This window comes from Epinephelus moara, chromosome 24, assembly GCF_006386435.1.
Source record: "Epinephelus moara isolate mb chromosome 24, YSFRI_EMoa_1.0, whole genome shotgun sequence".
NCBI lineage: Eukaryota > Metazoa > Chordata > Actinopteri > Perciformes > Serranidae > Epinephelus > Epinephelus moara.
In genome coordinates, this window is record NC_065529.1 from 10,323,638 (window position 1) to 10,340,924 (window position 17,287).

A 17,287-nucleotide genomic window follows, 5' to 3' on the forward strand; every position below is an offset into this window, starting at 1 on the left:
TATATATATATATATATGTGTGTGTGTATGTATATATATATATATACATATATATGAGAGTGTAGTATTAGTATAATAATTGCAGTTGCAGTTTACATTCATGTCCGTGAAAACATAGATGCTTCACACACATCTTCGCCCCCGACAGCACTGAAGATCTCTACCCAGGGTCCAAAACTAACTTTTTCACTTACCAGCCAGCCTGGCTGGTAAGTGAAATTTTTTACCAGCCAACCAAATAAAAATTGCTTTTAAGTGTTGTAATTTGCTATCAGTATTATTTAGCATGTCATTTGGGTCTTGTATGCGATTCTCAATCAATATTTTAATAGTGTGCACTAATATTAGTAATAATGTATGTTAAAATATGAATAACTGTTTCAACAGTTAAGTGTAATATTTGGGTTAATAAATTCTGTAGTATTCTTACTACAGTGCAAAAAGAATCTTTCATTAAGGAATTTTACATGAATCACTGACTTCAGTCTCCTTTGGACAGTTGAGACATAAGATTTTAGCTCGACCAGACTGCAACAGCTGGGCCTGCCCTATATAAACATGAATGTCTGACCAGTGGTGGACAAAGTATTCAACGACATGACTTGAGTGAAAGTAAAGATACTCTTGGTCAAATATTACTCCAATACAAGTGAAAGTTGTTCAGTCATTTTTTTTTTAAGTGAAACTGCACCAACTGATTAACATACAAGTAAAGAACAGTCCCTTCATAAGTAAAGAACAGTCCCTAAAGTGGGTGAGGTTTGTGGATGGTTACCTGCCACAAAGAGAGAAATGTGAACGGCTCGTTTCTCCTCTGACACAACACATACCTGTGTGCTCGGCTGTTCAGGTACGTTTGGGCAGCGATCGCAGCGCACCGAAATTCTCGCGCGAGCCCGTTCACATCAGACGCGCATTTCTCCACGCCGGTCGACAAGCGGTTCTGCTCCCAGCTGTTGTCTCCGTCACATTTGGGGCTGTTTTTCCATCATGGGTAACTGCCCGGCTTGACACATTCGCTCGCGGCTCGCGCAGAAAATGCCAGATGCCAGATGCCAGATGCCGAAATGATCACTGTGGGGCAGCTCCGCGGCCGGTGTGGATGACACAATCGGTTAACATGGGTGTCGAAAGGAAACTAGCTTCGCTTCTCGGCGCTTCGAGGCTATTCACAGCGCTTCCGTGGGCGGTGTGGCCCTAGCGTTACGTGACCAAAGATCGTCTCTGCCTGAAATACACATTACTCTGCCAGGAAACCAGCCGATACCAGCACCGTTCTACAGTAACAAAAAATGTATTTTCGCTGGTAAAAAAAATAACTCGCCAGAGTGGCGAGTAGTCTTAAAAATTTACCAGCCAGAGACAAAGTCTACCCGTAATTGGCAAGGGGCGAGTGTTAGTTTTGGACCCTGTCTCTACCATCAGCACAGTTTCAAGGTGGACACCCAAGATTAGTGTCTCCAGTTCAGTATCTGACCAAATGTCTAATCCTCTGCTCCTGAGATATGATGTTGAATAATGGCTAAAAAACTGTGTGATGTCACAGTGAGGTTGACCTTTGGGCTCTAAAATGTCATTATTTCATCATTTTATCCTATTCGACATTTGTGTGAAATTTTGTCATAATTAGTGTATGAATCCTTGAGTTATGGCCCACAACCTGTTTTGTGAGGTCACAGTGACCTTTGATCTCTCTTCCACCAGTGTTTTTTTCATAACACTGACAAAAATTGCAACAGAATATTACATAACAGTGTTAAAACCCATCTGGAGCTACTTTATCTTTTTCTACAGGCAGGTAAAGTTGTGGGTAGTGATTAAACAGAACGAAATGTAGATGTACACCTAAGTTCTACAAATAAAATCTTGCTACATTACAGTAATAATGCTGAAGACTTTTATTTAAATAAATGTCTGTTAAGTCCAAGCTGCAGCCTCAGAGGCTGAAAAATGAAGCCAATGCCAAAGTCCCAAAAACAGCAGTTCCTCTAAAGACCACTTGACGCTGGCTCCAAAAGGGAGTCAATCCTCATAGACCCCCATGTTAAGATGGCTTTGTTAAAACGTGTTGTTTACAGCTTGGTGCAAAAAACAGATTTGGTCTCTACAGCTAATTTTCCCTTCATGACAACTGAACAGAGGGGTATTTCTTATATAGTTCACCCTTTTACATTTTAGTAAGGTTTCAAGTTCCCCCTGGTTAAGGATGTGGCTACTTCAAGTGTCAGGCTGTCTGTGAGGCGACACTATAATCTATGAGGCAGATCCATCCCTCGCTCGTCCACAGCTCTACCCTCCAATCCAATAAGATGGGGACGGCCAAAGTGCCAAACTCGAGGTTTCAGAGTGGGTCTTCACAAACCAATGGCTAAAGTCATGGTGCTTACTCCCATTATTTTTTTTAAGTCTGGTTATTGTTAAGTCCTATCTATCGCCGAATGAGAAAACACAATGGTGATTGCGCCTATGGTCCACTGCTGAAAGCCCTTGCATTTGCACAATTTTGTACTGGGTGTCTGTGGCAACATTCCTGGGAAAAAACAGAAGTAGCGTGGAGTCATTAACAATCCACCCTCACACACATACATGCACATACACAAACATACACACACACCATCTATGCTGTGGTTATACTTTCATCTCACCAGCTGCAGGGCTCATAAAACAAGCTGATATAAATAAATTTACCAGCCTGGTTTCAAGTCTTAATCTGCAAACAAACACACTGTAATTATCAGTTATCGCTGCAGGTACCCAAAGAGAACTAAACAGAGATCTTCGAGATTATTAAGACACAGTGACATCCAGTTTGAAAACTTGTGAATCTTTGAATACGATAAAACCTTGTTTTGAAATCCTTTTATGAGCAATGGAACGATGGAGAGAGGCACTGATTTAGCAAGCATGCACAGATGTTTTTGGAGGTCTGTGATCTCATCATTTACTTCAGTTACAACAAGGGTACAACAATCCACCAAAATCTTAGTGCATTCCTTGAGCATCAAAAAGGAAACATAACTCAAGATGTACCAGAACTCTGCTCCTGAGATTAGTTCTGCAGTGCTGAGTTGAGCCTGCCTGCTTCTACACACTGACACTATTTTAAACCTCCACCAATTGGCACATGATTAGAGAGCGGCCGGCATCTGGAATGAACAAGGAAAAGAGTTGAACTGGATGTCTGCTGGGTCGACTACTACATCTGTGCAGGGACAGGTATTACAGTTATATGAGAAATAACCACCACATGCTACCCAAATAAGGTCTGAAGTCAAAATGATGACACAAGTTGTCAAGAATGCCAGACTATTACTTCATATTTCCAGCAATAACAGCACAATCTCCACATAACATCACAGTTAGCACATACACAAAGCACACTTTGTTAGTGGTTTTGGTGTGTGTGTGTGTGTGTGTGTGTGTGTGTGTGTGTGTGTGTGTGTGTGCAGAAACACACTGGAATGAAAATTGACTACCTGTCTGGACACGCATTAAAGGTTCTGTATGTGGCATTCAGAGCACTGACATGGCAGGAAACCACTGTTTGCTATGTAAAAATATGATGCAGTGATGTCCTGAAGTTATGACCCTTGTTGGTGCAAGTTGCTTTTTTTTTTTTTTGCCGATTCAACATATCAAATCGACATCAGAGATGGTGGGGCCCGTCAGTGAATGAAATCACTCTGACTGGCAGTTCTGCTCAGTGCACCAGAAAAGAAAGGGAAGTGAGGAAAGTAAACAAAGAGTACAAGTCAAGAGGAAGTGAGACCAAAACATAAGGTAAGATTTCTTTTAGCCATTGAGCTTTTTAGCAGAAAAGATTTGTGATGGTTTGTGTAACTGTTCACCGGCGCATAAATATGCTCAGGTCTTTCAACATTTGAATGTATTGTTAATGTGCTAATTAGCTAACTAGCAACAAGACTGTCTCCTGGTGTGGAGAGTTATTTCCTCTCAGGCAGGTGGAGAATATACGTGCTGGTTGGCTGTTGGCTATAGTCTTTACGATGTGTTCATTGCAACTTTCTGGCCAAGACATTTGGCTTTGCTCTCTGAAGTCATTTTGGTGTGTCTAGACCTTGTAAAAGAGATGTCTGTAAATCAATGAAACATTTTTTCGTGCGTCATAACCCTCATGAAATAGATTGTTTTACTATTTGAACTTGATGGATTCAGTCCAATAACATTTTGAAAGTCTTGACAAGCTGCATGGTTAAATCATTTTAACCCCATTCAAGTTAGCGAAGCGCTGAACCGGAAGTTAGCCACTTGGCCAGCTCATACACTCAGAATTTTGCATAGAGACAATTTAAAATCTGTGACCTCGTATTACCTTGTGCAGGTTCCCCTTGGAGTCTCCCAGGAAGGCAATGGTATGTCCCGCCCTCACGCTAACAGCCACAGCAGTGAGACGAGCAGACGGGCTGTCCAATATGGTCTCTGCTTCTACAGCCATCCTGCTGGCCATCGGGCTGGGGGTGTGGTCAGAGCCGCAGGGGTATGCATCCAGAGTGTTCTAATAGCAGGGACACAGGAGAGGAAAAAATCAGTGTGGTGATTCTAACATGTCTTGTCAGGCAAAATGAATTTTAGATCAAAAGAATAAATGACACACATCATATTGCATGCACAATGTAAGCCAAAACTGCTTGTTTTGTGCAAAAAAAGAAGCCCTTTAAGTGAGCTGTTATTCAGTTCCTCAGCAAGGAAGCCAGTTACCAAAAATAAAACAGCAGTGTTGCTATTGTGGTCAGTAAAATCCCAGGGGGACAAACTATCACAAGATTCCAGAGAGTTCTACACTCGGTGCTTAAAAGCTTACAGACAATTTGTTTTCGCTTCCACACTTTGGCAGTCGGGAGTCTTTGCTCTGGCGGCAGGGTTGTTGTTTTTTGCTCGGGCAATTTATTTTACCACAACAATGTTTGAAAGCAGGGTCATTGTTTTGCTATTGGTAATCTTAACAATAGGAAGCGGAGGCAATGAACCCCAGAGCTCTGCCTGCTGAAGGCTACTTGTTATGATGAATGCAGTTGGCTATGGCTATGTAGTTGTTATGAATGGCCTCCTTACTTGGCCTGCTCTTAAGAAAGAGAGATTGCTGGTATACAGCACAAAACTGTCAGCTGAAGTGTGCAAATAGCTACATGCAAATCTAAGCTAACAATAAGGAGTGAAGGATGGTTTAGAAGGCCTGTTAAGTCCACATCGAGAGAACTCAGCCATTAGAGGAAAACAAGCAGGGATGACTGCATGCTAAGAATAGCCCTAAAATACATTATGACTTTTAAAATAGTTATGAAGTTATGACGTCCAGTCTAAACATATGGCCTAGAAGCTTAAAGACATAGCGTGTGACTGACTGGCCTGGCTGATGAGAGCCTGTGATTATGCTGTAACGACACATACAGGCTGCAATCATGTGGACATTTACCACAATCACTGAGGGCAGTAATAACCAGGAGGGAGTGAGATAAGGAGGAAAGATTGCCAAAGTTGCATTTCGGCCATTGATAGGAGTCCTGAATCCTGATCATCAATAAGACCTAGCGTGAGTCTGTCCCTGGTGCAGATGGACTGTCCTGGCAAATACTGAACAGGGATGAAGCTGTACTGGTGTTGTTTGTGTACACAGGGGTCCAATTGAGATTTGACATCTTAATAACACTGTAAATCTCTTTTCAGTTCCAGATCTCTCTTCACTGTTCCCCTCGAGCCATGTGGTTTGTTTCGAGTCCCCCTTTGTACACTGTTACTTTTAAAAACATATACTGATATTGAAAGGATAGTTCAGATTTTTTGAAGTGGGGTTATATGAGGTTCTTATCCATGGTCAGTGTATTACATATAGTACATGTCGGTCAGTGCAAAGCAGGCTCAAGTTCCAACACTCCTGCTCCTGTGGATGGGGGCAGCAGCAAAAGGGATTTTGGCCACCTTGAAAAAGTCTCACCTAAAACAAACTATGTCAGCTTAAGTGTACGATATAGTGAGAGTATTTTCAGTGCTTTACCTTTCCGTCAAGTGCTTGTTTCACCAGGGAAGCTGTTAGCGCTTAAACGGAGCTAAAAAATTGCTGCTGCCCCCGTCCACAGCAGTACATTGCTTAGCTTCCGTGTCAGACTCCAGCCTGCTTCTCTTAACTAGGGCATGCAGACTGACATCTCGTGTAGGTAATATACTGGCTATGGATAAATGCCTGTAAAAAGCTGTGTGTGTGCCATTTGGTGTGCTCACAGTCAATGGCGCTACTTGCAGATGCCGGGAACTACCGCAGGAGATCGCTACTGCACATACTCCAAGCAATGACCCCAGACACCAGTCACCAGATTTTTGATAAATATTTATCAGTAATGTGTATATAATGACTAAGTGGGTAAAGGCAAATGATAGAACAGCTAGAACAGTCTCATAAGTTTAGAAAATACATCACTTTACTGTAATGCAGCCTTTAAAACCAGGATAGAACAATACTTCTAAAATCTAAGACAATATCTGGTCTCATATCATAATATCAATATAATATCAATATATTGCCCAGCCCTTACTTGAATCTGTTCTTTCCACTTCCTATCCTACCATTTCCTTTCTCTTTCACTTTTTGCCTCTAATTTTCTTCTCCACTGTACATCTGTATCTCTTAATTTCTTTGTCTTTTTCTCCTTCAAAGCCTCATCTCTGCCTGGTGTGCTTTTATCCGTCCTTGTCAGACCTTGTTAAACATTACCCTCAACCCCGCCCCACTAAGTATGGGTAATGCCGCCGATCGATCTCTCCCTGCCCAGCAATTCTATTAAATTACACTGCCCGCACTACCTTGTCCCCTAGAGGCAATCTGTTGTACGTGGCTGCACAGGTTGAGAGGTCAGCGCACCTCTATGTCCTCAACACAGGAGGAAGTGATAATAGAGGAGCATGTCAATCTACCCCATGATGTTCATCCAAGTGCAATGTTTACATGCAGTTAACACCTTAATGCACTCACGTGAACACGCCACATAAAGTCAGGATTTCCACAGTCAGTGTTATGAGAGGGTCAATCTAATTACATCCCTCCTCCACAGCGTAGCTTTGTCTGTTACAAAAATGTCAAATTAAATCTCATCCTCTGAAAGAAAAAAGACTTTGCTGGAACAGGACAGCCTGGACAGCTTCACATGCATCATGAAACAAGCTTACGCAGGAAAAGATTTTTACTCGGTAGAGTCATCAAAGAAAAGAATTCCCTTCTTTAAAAAAGAAAAAAAAGAACTGGACAACATGTTCTTCTCTGAACTGGACAATGACAACCAGGAGAAAGTCAAGCATATTGGGCTATGTAGTGACTAGGGCTGTAGTCTCCTGGTCGACTATTTGGTCTTTTGGTTACTTTCATGAGGTGAAAAGTGCTACATCAATAGCTTTCCAGAATTAATCCATTATTTCCTGCGGTGGGACAGGGACAGGCTAAGTTACCTGTGAAAATGGGGGTGTTTTCAAAACAACTCGCCCACCCTCACGCTCAGCGTCATGGTGACGCAGACCTCCTCTCTGTTTCTGTGTACTGACACTGTTTCCCTCAGTGGAAACAAAGCTTGTATTTCACAGATAAGAAACAATAAATTGTGAAGACAGTAAAGCCTCCACTAAATCAGCATTTTAAGTCGTGTGTGTGATCTATCCTCCAGGGATTTATACTTCGGGATTTATCCTGGCTTCATATGAGCAGAGGAAATCTCCGCACGTCGCTAGGCTAATGTATACAATGTAAAATGCCATATACTGGTGCTAATAACGTTAGCATGTTGTATTTGCTTGGAAAACGTGTTTAGTATAAGACAGTTGTTTTGTCGGTGAACCTTGTGAGTTGTAATGGAGCCAAATTATGTGCCGTTACCTTCGTTAAATGTTGCTGTTGTCCCTGGTTTTATATGAGAAAAGGGAGCGATCACTAGCCGCTAGGCTAATTTAATCAATGTAAAATGCCATAGACTTATGCTAATAACGTTAACATGTTGTATTGGTGGGGAAAAATGTGTCCAGATAAAGACAAGTGTTTGTCTGTCAATGCTGCGATTTATAGTGAAGCCAATTTGCTTACTTGTGTTTGAAATTGTCTCTAGTAAGCCATTTTTAATGTGTGTTTTGAATCAACTAAACTTTACATCACTTAACAGAGTCCTCCATCGCCAGCTAGTGTTTTGGAGGTGTAACTGCAAAGTGAAACAGACACACCACAGCAAAAGTAAAAATAACATGCAGATATTTTCTTTTCCCACGACTAACTGATTAGTTGAAGATTATGTACGACTTCAGTCGACCAAGATTTTCTTAGGTTGACTAGAGCCCTAGTGACTGATTCACTGTGTTCCACTCTGCCTTCAGCTTTCTATTCAGAGAAAGAAAATATACTCCAGTATACAACCGCACAGGGAGAGGAATGAAATGTGTAAAAATGTCTTCTTGTCAGCAGTCATTCTAAGCACATATGCTGTTTTTCAGTAACACCCTGTCACCCAAACATACAATTACACACACTGACACATGGGAGTGGAACGGAGTAACTGCCATCTGGTTCAGCATGGTGACCACTGAGCGGTTTCACTGGAGAAAGTGGAGGTCAAGTGCTTTGCTCAAGTGTATCTCATTCGTCTGAATTTAAAAGTCAGGACAACATAAATTCAATGGTATAGTTAAGAATCAGGGTACATGAGTGGAGTACAAATTTGAACGGATTTAAACCAATAATTTATTAGTGCTAATTTTAGATTTTGGCAGAATCATGGTATTACGGTATACCAGGATATTTAGATATCCCAACAGAATGATTTTCAATACCATCAGTAAACACAGATGTTCGGGGTGCCCACGAGCTCATCTGCTAGTAGGCAGACATGGAGTAGGCGCCCCATGTACAAAAGCTGTGTCCTTGCCACAGCAGCCGCAGGTTCGATTGCAAACCATGGCCCTTCGCTGCACGTCATCCCCACTCTCTCTCTCTCTTTCACCCTAAATCTGTCCTATCAAAAAAAAAGGCAAAAAAAAGGCCCCAAAATATTTTTGAAAAATTATTACAGACACTCATGTTTCTTTCAACTCTTTCAACTGACTGGAGAGGCTGTAATGAGGATGTGTTGTATGCAGTCTACATCCTGCGCCACCAGAGGTCAGTCTGGTGGAACAGGCAGTTGAGCTGACAAACATGGTGGCTGGTTGCAAGTGGTGGGGATAACACTAAAGGAATGTAAACAGGCCAGCAGAGAGACCTCAAGAGAAAAAGAGCATATTCTCACATCTAACTCAGTGAATTAAGGGTTTATTTGAACGAAACCAGAGATATTGATTATTGGAACTGTGGACTAACTAGCTAATCAATTAACAGGACTAACCAAGATGGTTTTGCTGAGTTTTATAATGTTTCTGTTGAGTTAAAAAGAAATGTGTTTTACGAAGCGTTGAGAAAGCAATTGAAATAATGCTAGTCTTAGTTCAAAAGAGAAGAACTTGACATTTTGTGAGTTCATTCTATTTATTTATTAGACTGGAAAAGCTAAGAGAGCTTGCAGAACGTAGTGAAGTCACGTACCTTGTAAAGTAAACCTAGGTGAAATTACAGGAGGGTATGAACGTATGAAAAATAAATGCCACCCAGGCCTAGCTCATTTGTTCTCACTTGAAAGCAACAGCCCTAATAATTATTTGACAAGTAACCACACAAACAAGCTATTCATTCTGTTGAACTTACCTCTGGCAAGTTGGCACAGTTGGATTTGACTTCATACTCGATGTAGGCTGCCTCCAGTCCTGCTTCTTTCCCCACCTGTGTGTAGCACAGGTCTCTGGTAGAGTTAATCCTGCGGTCCACGTCTTCAAGGTTAAACATGCAGAGGGCAGAGTCCTCGCTGGGCCGAGTTGATGAAGCCAAACGAGTGGAGAAGACACCAAGAAGAACTTCTGAGCCTTGGCTCTCTGTACCCTCCTTGGTGAGCCCGAGCTGGACGGCTTGCAAGAGGTTGTAAATTTTTCCTGTCCTGGATCGGCATGTCAGGGGCACTTCCACGTAGGAGTAATAGGCCTGGTCATCCAAACAAACACGAGAGACGTAAGTGCGGTACTCGCGTGACTGTGACTTAAGGTCCCGTCTGTAGAAAAGGAAGTACACATGCTGACGGTGGGCAAATGAAGCTACAAAGTGATGGTCATATTCTGACAGACGGCCAGCCACAGCCAACTTGGCTGTCTCCTCGTAAGAAAAGACAGGTTCCTGGGCAAGGTTTCGTGTGGAAATCGGTGGGTGGCTGCTAGTGTAACCCCGCCCCACAAACAGCACTGGCTGCCTGTCAGGATGAGAGCGAACCACGAGTCCCACGGTGCTAACATTGGGGTGGTTAGCGGCTACGTATTGAGTATCCACCGGCCTCTCTGTTGAGAAAAGTACTACATTCACAGAATCCAGACTACGTTTCTGGCAGATTCCCTGGTTGACGCTTCCGCAGGTAATAAGTTCCATGGAGTAAGGATTGACCAGCAGGAGCTTGTTGTGGTTGCTGGTGAGCCTAGCCTGAGGGCAGTTGCTCTCAGTGACAGGAGGCAAGCACTCCCGACTGTCAGTGACAGGTCCAGTGTCATCCTCAAGTTCAGGATGGAGGAATCCATCCAACTGGAACAGGTGATCTCGGGCTCCAACGTAGACCCGACTCACACTGGGGTTGGGATGCAGGGCCAAGTGCTCAAACAGAGTGTCATTCCGAATAAAGGTGGGATAGAGACTGGAGGGGGAGGAGTCTGATCCTTGGACAACACCACTAGGAAACAAGGCGAGGGGCCAGTCGGAGGTTAGCAGCAGGAGAGACAGCAGCGTTTGGACTGCTAACACTGAAAGACAATGGACCGTCCCCGGAGGCATGGCAGCAGAGCTGAGGGACAGAAGACAGGACAGGTTTTTTGAGAGAATGTCTGTATTCAAACAGATAAATTAGTCAAGAATTCCCAAATAATCACACATTCAGTTCAGAGACTCCAGTTACTGTGTTCACTATATGGAGTGGATTAATTGATGTCATTTAATACAGTTTTAATTCTGACAGTTTCACGTAAATGATATTAAAACGGTTTGTGACTGTCTGTGCACAGACACTCTAGAACAGTGATTTCCAAGCACGAAGCCATGGACCAAGACCAGGCCACTGAACATTTGCTACCAGGGTGCAAAAAAGCCAAACAATTCATAACTGTCATATCCACAACATCAAGACACTGTTTTTAAACTGAGGTATTGTGGCTCATTAGTATGCAAGGCCATCGTATCTTCTTCACTTGCATGTGCTGTGTTCCTAGAACTGTTCCAACTACTTGACTTAAACTGGAATCAGACTCCTCCCTGCTGGGGCCACTGTGTCAGTGTCTCATAAGACAATAATTAGCCCCTTTTACACCGCCTGTTCAAGATGGGAATTTCATGCCTATGCTGCCTCCTTGTTCTGTATAAAAGGTACGATAGTGGAATAGGGGGACAGAGTTGTCTCCGTTTTAAGCCTACAGTAGAGGTAGTAACAATACCTAAACACGCCTGTAAAAAAGGGACAGCTGGCAGGACAGGATCATTGATGGGACAGGTGTGATGTTTTGACAATGTGTTACACGTGTGACCCATCACTGAGAGATTTAAATAGTAGCTGATAGTAACTAACTCAAACAAGACAATAAGCAGCCAAAAATGTCCTCTAATTGTAAAAAACAATGAGGTCCGGGAGCCAGCCGCCATATAACATGGACAGCAAATGATTGTTACTACCATGTTATGCCATTAATATTGACTAGAAAACGCTGCCGACGTGTATGTTATATGTCGCACTAGAGGTTGATGCTGCTGTGTTACATGTCACGCCCCTCACACCTCCTCTGATTCCGTGATGCCGGCATCCTGTCTAAAATCACACTCTGGGGCCGCCATTGTTTGGTTCTGTGTAAAAATGCAACGGCATCATGCAGAAGGGACTTTGTAGCGGCCCCATGGCACGATTTCTGTGTGAAAAAGGGTTACATAGTCATGAACTCGCCAGCCAGGGAACTGCATTATTTATCTAGCAGCATCAACGTCATTCCTCTTTAGCCTCACCATGTTTACATTCATGTATGGAAAAGTGCCTTGTGCTCTTATACATCAACAACATACAACACTACGTTGTAGAAATGGTCAACCTAGGCAAGACAAGGCAAAAAACACACCAGCCTGTTTGTCTATTATGAAGTTTCTTCCACAATAACACAATAGGGATGAAAAGAGCATTTATCACACTCGACAGACATTGGGTAGATTAGACTAGGCATTATCATACACATAACACCTGACACTGACTGATTTACAAAAACCAAAGTCACATGAGGGTAACTTCAGAGGAAAGTGGGTATATAAAGCCCCTACACTGTGAGATACAGAAAGCAGCTGATGGATCTACTTAGAGCTTCACCTGACCTTTCATCAAGTTTGCAACAGCCGCAACTTACCGTGCACATGCATGCATGAAAGCACCCTCATCACAGGTGCACTGCAGTACTTAAATCAATAGCACTACACTTCTTATAAATGAATAATCTATGAGCTTGTTTTGTACATTAACTACAAACTGGAATTACCGCCCCGCAGTTATATGCCTCCGTGCACCAGTCAAGTTTCTTTTACAGTTTATATCCATGACTGTGAAAACATGGATGCATAACACATCTCTCCCCCAGCACCACAGAAGATCTATACAATCAGCACAGTTTCAGGGTGAGTATCACTAATACAGTATCTGAGCAAATGTCTCCCCTTCCGTTCCTGAGATATGACACTGAGTAATGGGCAAAAAAGTGTTTTATGCAGAGTAATATGATGTCACAGTGAAGCTGACCTTTGACCTTTTGGATATAAAATGGCATTACTTCTTTACTGTATCCTATTAGACATTTGTGTGACATTTTGTCATTATTAGGATATGAATTATTGAGTTATGGATAGAAACAAATTTTGTGAGGTCATGCTGACCTTGACCTTTGACCTATGACCATCAAACACTCATCAGTTCATTGTTGCATCCAAGCGGACATATGTGCCAAATTTAAAGAAAATCCCTTGAGGCTTGAGCAATTGCTTTCACAAGCATGGGACAGATGGATGACATACATATGTACTCACAGACAGACGGACAACCCGAAAACATAATGCCTCTGGCCACGGCTATCACCAGTGTTGAGGCATAAAGAAAAAAAATTAATGGATGAAAATTTAATTATTTCAATATGTCTTATTATTATTATTATTATTAAAAAATCTAACAATCAAAATGACAGACAAGAAAGACTAATGCTCCCCTTCTTTCTTACCCCGACACTGTCTCCCCTTTTCTGTCTTCCTTCTTCTCTTGATGGATGAAAAAAAGGGTCTGAAGTGCAGTGTGGGAGTATTACACTCTACAAACATTGCTGAAAGCAGACTGCAAAGGTGTCAGCATAGGGAGTGCAGTGGTAAAAATTGTCTGCAATTTTCTCTTTTGCAGCTGCATTTCATTCAACATAGCCAGTTAAAGGAATTTAAAACAAAGTTTTGTGTTGGTTTATATTTTCACACAAAGATCTTCATTTTTACTATAAATGCCTATCAGTTCTACCTGTTAATTATTAGTCTCCTTGAATTCTAATATAATCTATATCTGCCCTAAAAATAATAACCATTGATCCCTCGAGTACTCGGTTCCTACCATGCACTGAACAGTATATGGGCCAAGCAAACTGATCATTTCTGTTCCACTGAGAAGTTCTCAGTGGAGAAAGAGGAAGAGGGTACAAACTTTACTTTTGACCTTTATCACTCTGCAGAAGTCTGTTCTTTCTGCAGAGTGACAGTGTTAAGACAAATGATAAACTATTGTTTGATAAGAAAATTAAACTGTTTTTATTTATACTATCTATGACTACACCAAGTGGCATTAGACTTTTTAAACAACCTCTGGAGGATACCTTAAGCAATACAAACTATCAGAGACAAGGGCTCCTCACCATTTGTTTCCAGTGATGTTTTACAGAGGCATGTCACCTCTTGACCTCCCAGCAGCTCGGGTTTAAAAACACATCCTTCTGGACACAACCTGCAAAACAAAGGAAAGAGAATATACATCAGTATACTCTATACTAAGACACCCAGGAGGATTTACAGCAGCAAACATAGTTGATAAACCTCACCATAATGGACATTACCACTAGCCTGCATGTATACCACAGACTCAGATGTTTAAATACCTTGTATTTTTTGGCATTGCTGCGGTCCACTGAGAGTCGTGGGAAGCTCATACCCATTGCAATTCCTGTCAGACCTATGTCTGACTGGCTACATCCGTTTCTTGCGTGTAAAAAGCCCTCAGCAGAGGCCAAGTCAAGTAGTGTCAGCCCAAGAGGGCTTTCAGTGCCACACACTCTGTCCCTGTATACAATCCTCCCTCATTGCTAGGATACAAGGTACAAAACCCTCTGGCTTCACGGTGCTTGCCAGAAAAACAAGCTGCCGTGAGGTAAAGGAAGATGGCATGAGAACCTTGAGAGGAGTAGAATTCCCTTGTTTCAGCAGCTGAATCTGTATTTTCACACTGATTTTGTGAAATGCTGTCATATTTAGCAGTCAGTTATGCCACTAAATTCTCTTTTTCACTCCACATAATATAAATCCTCCTCTTTCCCGCTCATTATCTCCCTCTTCTTTCTATCCACCTCTCCTCCTCCATCGCCTCCCAACACTCCATCACTGGCACAGAAGCGGGATTATCTCTTACGAGTTCAGGCGGATCTCCAGTGGGCTTATCCAAAGGGGAGGTTGGGGAAAAAAGATGGAGACAGACTGAAAAAGACACTATTCACTCCACTGAACAGACCAATCCTCAACAAGTACACACACATACATACACACACCTCTTTCGCTGGCTCACGGAGAGCATTAGAAAGCTTGCTTTGTTGGTGGCAATCTCCTGTATGTGGGAATGAGGGTAAAGGCCTGGCAAGAGGCCAAATATGGAAAGAAAGGACACACAAAAAAAAACTACTTACCAGAGCACAATCATAATGATCTTTGTTATCTATGTAATTTCAACCAAATGTGATTTAAATCTAAAACTCCTCAGCAGGCACTTCCTTGCAAATGTTTGTTTTTCCACTGAATGGCATGCTCATGTACAACTACCTCCTGTTCCAGTACAAGCAGAGGCACAGAGGTCAAACAGACTGACTGATGCCTCAGTGACCGAACCCAAAATCATCGAATCTAAACCAAAAGCCAGACTTGCTCCTTTGACCCCAGAGTGAGTTTTTAGTACTTGGTAAAAAGGTGAAACTCTGTGCCTGCAGAGCCTGAACTCTGCAGTCAGTGTGTCACGACTCTCTGGTGGACAGACGCTTTACGGCCCTGTGCAGATAATCCTGAGAAAACACCGGACCGGAGCCTAACGGAGCACAGACAGGAATGACAGGCATGTTAACTCATAGAAGCACTAGTTCAACAAATACAGTGCTTCTCCTGTTTCCGCCTCTTGGAACAGTGTCGGATTTGAGCGCAGGGTTGTCTTCTCCAATAACTCTCAAAATTCTCAGGCTGTCACCCCACTCATCCAAGAGTAACAGGCCAATCAGGTCCTCATCTATCTTAATTTGCTATTTGCTGAAAGCTGCAAATCAAAAACTGCAGTAAACTGGGCTGCCATCGCTCTGGACCGATCCCAACTGGAAGAGGGTTTCCCTTTCCTGCAGTGAATAATCCAATCAGACTCAACGTCATTCAGAGTTTGAGACACATGAGAGCAAGAGAATGGACTTCTGATTCGATTCTCTAATGTTAAAAATCACATTTCATATCCGGATGGAAGTCTTTTTTTCAGTGAGTTCAGCAAGCCAAAAGGTATCAGTTTGATGAGAGGAGAGAGGAGGGAAATTGTGCCTCTAATTGCTTTATCTAAATGTTCCTTTACTTTTAGGTAATGGACTCCACCTTGTTTCAGCACTGTCTGCAGAAACAGTACTTAACTGAGTTCACAGTAGATAGTCCAGCAAAACACACAAGATAGCCTGACAAATAGAACATGTAGTAATGAAGGATGCACAAGAAATAAACCTGATAATATGGTCATGACACATTTCAGTTTAAGTGGCACTTTACTCATGAGGTAAAAGCTGAATGAGACTATCAGTCCAGCCAGCAGTGTGCCATGAATTCACTTCATTATGCCAATGCTGTCAATCAATGTTCAAACACAGAAAAGTGTACATTTGTGGTGACCCATAGTTGGCTTGGATTGTGTCATTTCCTAGAACAAACAGCAATACACTCTCTTGGTAGGTGGCTCACACCTAGCTCAATGCAATTTGGTGCAGTGTCACTTTTATCACCTGGAATATGCTATAGGGACAAATGTGTCCTAAGGCTGTATTCAGACAGATTTTCACTATATGACAAAAAATAAAACGCTTTTTAATTTCAGTGAGACCAGCCTGCTGTCCCACTGTGTTGGCACAGTATGCAAGTCTAGGGGTGGAATTACCCACTGTGCCGACACATTCTGGGGTAATTCCACTGTTTACGTTGCAATTGCTGAGATGAAATGACAGTCACCACGTTTACTTGTACAATCCGTCTTTGTAGTATAATAAACCACTGTGCAGTGTTTTGGCATCTGATAAGCTTTTCAGCTATGATCTAACATCTTTTACTCAAACTGGCCTTCGTGGACTGTATTTCATTTACTGATGGGCAACAAAAGCAACATGTCCCCAACAGCACAGCCCCTTTTAAAATGCTGTGCGGTTTTTGCTCTGAATGCCAAATAAAAGATTAGCTGGTAGAAAAGTCTTGCAACGGGCTGTGTGTGTATCTAGTAAAAAGTTGTTAAAATGGCTAGGTCGATATATCGGTCAGTGTCAGCTTATTAGAGATATATGTGCATGAGCATGTATGTCAGCCCAAGTAAAAATAAATGAGATCTGTACAGAAATACAGAAGATATGTTTGAAACTGTTAAGAAACTGTGACACTATAGACCGATTCACTATGACAGGGGTGGCCAACCCGCGGCTCGCGAGCCGCATGCAGCTCTTTGCCTATCAGTGTGCGGCTCTTCGATCCATTAATTAAAACCATCGGCGTGCGGCTCTTCCGTCATAAAAAAATCAATTTATTGTTATGAGTGCGTATGGCCCTTTAAGAAATTTAACAGGCTTAAGTGGAGCGAGTGAGAGAGAGGAGTGCGCACGGGCAGGTGAGAGGGTGTGGAGTTCGGGAGGAATGCAGGAC

The 17,287-nt window shown here is 42.4% G+C and overlaps 1 protein-coding gene across 6 annotated transcripts in view; it reads right to left on the reverse strand.

Moving 5' to 3' along the window:
* Positions 1 to 17,287, reverse strand: part of plxnb1b (plexin b1b) — a 167,070-nt gene that overhangs the window by 52,378 nt on the left and 97,405 nt on the right. For 3 of the 6 annotated variants that reach the window (XM_050036910.1, XM_050036905.1, XM_050036906.1), the window contains 3 exons: positions 14,017 to 14,105; positions 9,725 to 10,895; positions 4,334 to 4,516 (listed from right to left, as the gene is read on the reverse strand). In XM_050036910.1, coding sequence (XP_049892867.1) covers positions 4,334 to 4,516; positions 9,725 to 10,885 — 1,344 coding nt within the window. In that variant the 5' untranslated portion in view covers positions 10,886 to 10,895; positions 14,017 to 14,105. Of the gene's footprint in view, positions 1 to 4,333; positions 4,517 to 9,724; positions 10,896 to 13,344; positions 13,455 to 14,016; positions 14,106 to 17,287 lie in introns of all 6 variants that reach the window. The other 3 variants (XM_050036911.1, XM_050036907.1, XM_050036908.1) reach the window with 2 other exon arrangements.